This window comes from Nicotiana tabacum, chromosome 21, assembly GCF_000715075.1.
Source record: "Nicotiana tabacum cultivar K326 chromosome 21, ASM71507v2, whole genome shotgun sequence".
Classification (NCBI taxonomy): Eukaryota; Viridiplantae; Streptophyta; class Magnoliopsida; order Solanales; family Solanaceae; genus Nicotiana; species Nicotiana tabacum.
Window position 1 is genome coordinate 60,106,976 of NC_134100.1, and position 7,041 is coordinate 60,114,016.

Here is a 7,041-nt window from a genome sequence, read left to right on the forward strand (position 1 = left end):
ATATATATTTTTTTTTACATTAGCAATGTATTCCTATCCTTAGTAGCTCATCGCTTGTGACAATAATTTTTGGGTTAGTTTGTATTAAAATTTCACACTTTTATTTTATTACTTATAAGATGATATTCAGCTTGAGTTGTATTTGTTGGTTTGATTCACTTAGCGGGTTGGGTTAGATACTATCATGACTAAGCAGTTTTGGGTCATGACAATTTTTGTGTTGAAATGTCATTTTCTTACGAGATATAAATTTTGTTATGTTAAACTACATGCTTACATAATGTAATATACAGCAGCTCTTATGTATAGATTGTTTTTAAATTTTCAACAATATCTTTCGGGATATCAGAGGCGGACCCAAGATTTGAGTACGATAGAGGCACCACTATATGCTAATCACTAGCGATAAAATTCAGCGTGTAACTCTTTAAAAACTTAATGATTATGATGACTTATCATCCAAATATAAACAAAAAGAAGTTCTAAAGAAAAAGAAAGTACCTAACAGAAAGAGAGAGAATTCTTCACAAAATGGGTATTATAGAAAGGAAAGGTATTTGATCAAGCATGTTTCACACTTTAAAATTTTAGTTTTTAAATTTAAAAAAAAAGGGTTCAGTGATCAAAAGGGCATTAAAACATTAAATTGTCAAGAACTTTGTAAAGAAATCATGATTAAGGGTATGTTAATAGTCAAAGAACCGAAGAAGAGTCTCAAACTCTTAGTTGTCATTATCGAGTCCGAGTTAAAGTGATTGTCGAAGAAGATTGTGGAAGAAGGATTTATATTTTTCTATTTGTAGAGCGATAAGTTACAATTTGAAGCTTTTAATTTTAAGGGAGGATTTTGAAAAAAAAAATTAATTAAGTAGACTATTATGTGTTAGTCCTAAACTATAGTTGAATTCAAAAAAAAAAGAAGATAAAAGTAAAAAAAAAATTGCTACGTTGTATTGAAAGGACTAAAACAGAAAAGAGAAGAAAAAGCAAGAACCAAAATAGGAAGGAGGAGAAAAATTTGAAGAACTTAAATAGAAAAGAGAAGAAAAAGCAAGAACCAAAATAGGAAGGAGAAAAATTTGAAGATGGTTTCGAACGCATGTCCATCTAGAAAAGTAGAGGACTTAAGCGTGCAACACCACTTCTTCCGTCCGGCTTTTTTATTTTTGGGACACAAGTAAAATATTTAAAGGGTCTCATATCTAATATCCAGATATATATACATGATTTTTGCCGAAACTAACGGATTCTGTAACCCACAACGCGGGTCCGCCTATGCGGGATACTAATATAATTTAGAGAACAACGAGGCAGATCTTTTCAGGTAATAACTTTTTTTTTTTTGGGTGCAAATCAGGTAATTTTGGAATTGCATGAAATTTAATCAACACGTATAAACGTTCGTTGCCCAGACATTCCATACAACTGCTCAACTAACTATGTTGTTGACCTCTCAAATCTTGAGGTCTCAAGGAAATTAAGAAACTTATCGTTGGGTTCTAGTGTCGTTGTCTTTCTATTCTATGGCCTAATTTCCCGGTGCTCCAACTTCAATCGTTGGGAATCCTCCTATATATACATAGTTTCGAAATTCATTAGTAAGGGTCAATACATCTATTGCATCATATTTTACAAAGTACACCTGCATAATACTCTCTTTTTTTTTTCTTTTTTTTTCTCTTTTACCATACGAATTCTTCTTTGTCATAATTAACTAATCATTTCCTTAATTTTATGTTCTACAGGATGATGATGGTTACAAGATCTTTTCAACTTTTTGTCTTATTTATTTTCCCTTTGACCATCTTCATAACCGAATGTGCAAAAGTAACCCAAAACCCAGATGTATACAATGTCACTAAAACAATCGTTCATAGTGCTGTGTCGAAAGGAGCAGGTTAATTAATTTCGTCACTTATATGTACAAGTTAAGCTTTGAATTAGAAAATCATGTAGTTTTAATTGAAGAGTTGTATTAACATTATCTATTCGGCAGTGTGCTTGGATGGATCACCTCCAGCATACCATTTTGACCCAGGATTTGGAGAAGGAGTTGGAAATTGGCTTGTACAACTTTCGGTAAGTCGTGTTTAACACCAGATTATTTCTACTATTTTCTTTTCCTCTTTTTATCATGCGAGAGGAAGCATTATGAGTGTGCGTTCTTTTTTCACTTTTTTTCGGAAGTTTTTTACTTTTTTTCGAAATGCCATAAATTTTTAATTTTCACTTGAAGATGAATTTTGAAATTTTTCGAAAATTTGAAAAACTCCAAAAAGTTATTTTTCAAAATTTTTACTCACATCACTCACAAAAATTCAAAAACAGTCCAAATTATATTCATGTTCAAACACAACTCTAATTTTTAAATATCATTTTCACTTGAAAAAAACTCTCTTTTTTCGGAATTTTACAATTCTTATGTCCAAACGCCCACGATTGTGTTGTTTCGAGAATTTCTTAAATCTTTGAAAACTTTGACTTTGTTATTAGGGAGGAGGATGGTGCACAAACGTCAAAGATTGCCTGAATCGTTCCAAGTCCGACGTTGGTTCTTCAAGTTATATGCATCCACAACCATTTAAAGGAATTTTTAGCAAGAATCAGAGTGCAAATCCAGGTTCTCTTTGATTAATATGTCCTCTTGAAGTTTTAATGAATTTTTTTTTTTGTTGAAACAATAAAATGAAGATAATAGAACATTTCAAGGATCCAGGCATAATTGATGTTGCAGTGGTGCATTATTGTTCAGTTATGAATCACGTATCATATAATTGCTTTATATAAAATACGCAGATTTTTACAATTGGAATAAAGTCTTTGTTAGATACTGTGATGGTGGATCGTTCACAGGAGACGTTGAATACGTTGATCCAGTATGTTCTATTTTAAGTTATAATTTTGAACTCCTATTTTAAATTACTTATTTTGTTGAAATTAATCTCAAAAGGAAATTATCACTCCTTACATTTTGCTTTGTTTAGGCTACCAATCTTCATTTCAGAGGGGCGAGGATTTTTACTGCAGTACTGGAGGAGCTGCTAGCAAAAGGATTAAAGAACGCCAAGAATGTATGTAAATTCCATTACAATTAAGATAATTGACTGTAAATTATGCTAAATATCCTTCTAATATGACTTAGTGATAGACACATATTGAATTTCAATGCCAAAAGCCTAATAACCGTACTAAATGCAAAAAAAAAATTATATTAAGCAGAGTTTTTTTTTAATATACTTGTGACTCTCAATTTTTACTTCTCTATTTTAGGCCATTTTGGCTGGCAGTTCCGCAGGAGGATATCCAGCAATATTGTACTGTGATCGCTTCCGCAATTTATTGCCAAATACCTCTAGAGTGAAATGTTTGGTTGATTCTGGCTATTTTGTTCATTTGTAAGATTGTAACGACTTCACATGCATATGACCGTTTATTACAGAATGATTTATGACCTAACTTTGAATATCTCTCTTCTTATAATAGCAAGAATCCTGTGCTCGGAAGACCTTTTGAATCAATATATAAAGGAGTCGCCACTCTACAAGTAAAATCCTATCACCTTCTTATTATTCTCTCTTATTTAATTTATATAATATAAGTTGCTCCGTCAAAAATGCTTACATTTTATGAAATAGAAGGGCTACTTAAAGAAGAGGTCGATTGTTAGTTAATTTTTTCCATATGTAGTTATTGGAGGTTGTTGTTTCATAAACCTATTTATCTCAGTTGCAGGGATCTGCCAAAACGTTACCCAAATCATGCACTTCAAAAATGAAACCAGAATTGGTACAAATTCTTCCTTCGCATGCATTCAGTTGTTTTCTTGCCAATAAACTATATGGGCTATAAAATCTTACAATTCACTGCAGTGCCTCTTCGCCGAGAACATCCAACAAGATATCAAGACACCAATTTTTATTTCCATGTCAGCATTTGATAATATCATGGTAGGTAATTAGATATTATCAATTGTCATATATACTTTTGTTTACTCTAATGCAGAAAGGCGAAACTTTTTCGCTAACAAAGTCTACTTAATTAGATTAGCTTTTACCATTTACTATAGTAAAAGGCAGTCCGGTGCACTAAGCTCCCGGTATGCGCGAGATTCGGGGAATGGTCGGACCACAAGGGTCTATTGTATGTAGCTTTACCCTGCATTTATGCAAGGGGCTATTTCCACGGCTTAAACCCATGACCTCCTGGTCACAAAACAACAACTTCTACCATTTACTATAGTGGCTTCTCAAATTAAAGTAAACTGTTTTGCAGACACAATATACTTTAGGAGGTACAATATATGGCTGCATTCAAAACGGGACATGCACAGCAAGTCAGAACAAAACCTTCCAAGGTTAGCATACTTTATTAGTTCCTCATGGAAAGATATTTTAATATATTTCGAAAGGTAGATTAAAAAAAATTAAGGAGAAACAAAACTAGAGGTGAAGAATATAATACATACTGCATCTAATATGTCCGGATTTGTTATTCCAGAAATGAGGTCGGATTTCTTAAGTGCAATACCCAAAGGAAATAACCCTAAATTAAGAGGAGTTTTCATAGACGTAGTCCATCATCATACCAGCCTTCAGAAGCAGACTAGGTGGTCTCCTGAAAAACCCATCGTGGTTCATAACCTGGTAAGAGATTATTTAATTTATATATTTATTTATGTTTTGGAAATGCAAATTTGAAATTCTTGCTGACTACACTATTTCCACCATTTGATTTCTTGATCGGTTGTTTTGTGCAGGCCGCACCAAAGGCATTTTCTGATTGGTACTTTGATCGGAATTACACCTATTTGATAGATGAACACAACTTGCCACTCCCAAATGATGCCTAAAAGGCCGCCCCATTAGAAGGAAGATAATCTTTTATGACTTGTGTTTATTTATTGAAGAAAATCCATTTATGTAAAACTTTTATTCAACACCATGTAAGTACATTATTAATTGCTGACAACCTTCTGATGTATATGTATAAACTGTTGCCCATATATATCAAACCTGGTGACAAGAAGGTCCCTTTGACCAAAGTATTAGCAACTTCTTGCCTTCAATATTGTGACTTGTGTTTTACTAATTTATTTATCTAATCTTTTACTTATTTACTTATTGACTTATATATTTTGTATTTAATCCACGCACTTGAACTATTGTAAAAGCGATAGTGATATACTTCAATGAAGTTAAAAAAGATGAACACAAATCTATTTATATCTTTATTTTCTTCAATAATAACGGATGGAATACATGCCTAAACAACGTAATCAAATAGCCAGAATCACTTGCATATAATGTTTAATAGGTTTTAATTAAACGTAAAATTAGTATTTATCTCTTGAAGCGTGACCGCAATCACGAAAAGAGTATCCAAGCATGAGCAAAGACCTTCCATGAGGTCCTCCAGTTCCATGATCTTATATTGTGTTACCCGAATAATACTAGAAATCTGCGAAATTCGTGTGGTCGAATTTCTCACCAAAGAAAATATGTAGTAAAACCTCTAGCCTCCTTAATGGAATAAGACCCTTTATACAGGCACAGGTTTTACGGTTTAAAACCCTCTTCCTGACCTACTAAGTGTTCCTTTTCCATTAAGAAATTGAATTTCATTTAATTTTTTATTATTCAAGCACAACAAGGACAATAAAATTTAATTAACGAGGCCTCCTATTAGAATTAATTCAAAATATTTGAATTAATCCGACCATAATAAATTACGAATTATTTCGCTAAAAATTCATAATTGCATGTAACGACCTGATCGGTCGTTTTGAGCATTTGCATTCAGTTCGGTAGTTTGGGGTCATGAGTAGCTTCATATGGTGTATAATGACTTGCGTGTATCGTTATTTTTTATTTTCGAGTGGTTCGGGATTGATTTGGAAGAATGATTCTCATACTACAAAAAAGCTGAAATTAGTTACGAACGTCGTAGCTAATCTATCGCTAAAACGCTCGTAGCTAGCAGAATTTTTTGATAATCCGATGCTCATCTGTCGCTAAATGAGATTAGTAACAGATTTTTCTGTTTAGCTACAGAATTTATCCGACGCTAAAACCTGATTTTTCAGTAGTGTCATTTTAGAAACTTGAAGTTGAAAGAGTTGACCAAGTTTGACTTTTAGATATTTGATCTCGGATATAAGTTTTGATAGTTCCGATAGGTCCGAGTAGTGATTTTGAACTTAGACATAAGCCCAGGTTTTGCATTTGGATGTTGCTAGAAAGTTTTGGCTCTAATTGATGAAAGTTGACAATTTGAAAGTTTGGAAAGTTCATACGTTTGATTGGGAGTTGGCTTCGATGTTATCGAGTTCAGATTGTTGTTACGGAAGTTGAAATATATTTGTTATGTTATTTGGAACTTGTGTGAAAAATTTGAGGCCATTCCGAGTTGATTTGATATGGTTCGGCATGCGTTTTGGAAGTTGAAAGTTCAATAGTTCATTAAGTTTGATTTAGGGTGTGATTCGTGATTTTGATGTTATTTTGTGTGATTCGTGATTTTAATATTATTTTGTGTGATTCGATTCGAGACCCCGAGTAGGTTCGTGTTGTATTTAGGGACTTATCAGTATGTTCGAACGGGGTCCCGAGGGGCTCGAGTTAGTTTCGATTTGATTACGGACCCTTTTCATCATGTTTGGATTGTTGGTTTTGCTGGTGTCAGGTAAGCATCGCGTTCGTAAGGGTCTATCCACATTCACGATGGATATGGGTGAGAGGTCTTCACGTTCGCATGACATGTGTCGCGTTTGTATAGTGAATTTGGGGACTGGAGCTTTGTTCTTCGCGTTCGCATGTGGTCTTTGCATTCGCGGTCTGTGGGTGAGTTGTGCTTCGCGTTCGCGTGTGCTAAGTCATGTTCGCGTAGAAGGTTTTTGGGCTGAGGCAGTGTTGTACTTCGCGAACGCGAGCTAATACTGCATTCGCGAAGGATTTACCTGGAGCAGATCTATAAGTACTCTATTTTGAAGGTTTTGTTTATTTTATCACTTTTTGAGTTGGGGAGCTCCGATTTGGGCAATTT

General features: G+C 33.7%; 1 protein-coding gene across 1 annotated transcript; it reads left to right on the forward strand.

The window, feature by feature from the left end:
* The first annotated feature begins 1,568 nt into the window (after positions 1-1,568).
* LOC107762614 (pectin acetylesterase 7-like) lies at positions 1,569-5,044 on the forward strand. Its single transcript, XM_016580980.2, has 13 exons — positions 1,569-1,636; positions 1,746-1,897; positions 1,997-2,079; positions 2,494-2,620; positions 2,797-2,876; positions 2,985-3,071; positions 3,271-3,395; positions 3,484-3,544; positions 3,727-3,786; positions 3,870-3,947; positions 4,273-4,354; positions 4,498-4,643; positions 4,757-5,044. The coding sequence occupies exons 2-13, from the start codon at positions 1,747-1,749 to the stop codon at positions 4,847-4,849; spliced, it is 1,173 nt and encodes a 390-aa protein (XP_016436466.1). The 5' UTR covers positions 1,569-1,636; position 1,746; the 3' UTR covers positions 4,850-5,044.
* The last annotated feature ends 1,997 nt before the right edge of the window (positions 5,045-7,041 follow it).

Bases quoted from the DNA above. Each gene is read 5' to 3' on its own strand.
- LOC107762614 (XM_016580980.2), top strand. From the start codon at position 1,747: ATGATGATGGTTACAAGATCTTTTCAACTTTTTGTCTTATTTATTTTC. The intron at 2,621-2,796 runs GTTCTCTTTGAT...TAAAATACGCAG, and splicing joins GAATCAGAGTGCAAATCCAG to ATTTTTACAATTGGAATAAA. The intron at 3,072-3,270 runs GTATGTAAATTC...TCTCTATTTTAG, and splicing joins GATTAAAGAACGCCAAGAAT to GCCATTTTGGCTGGCAGTTC.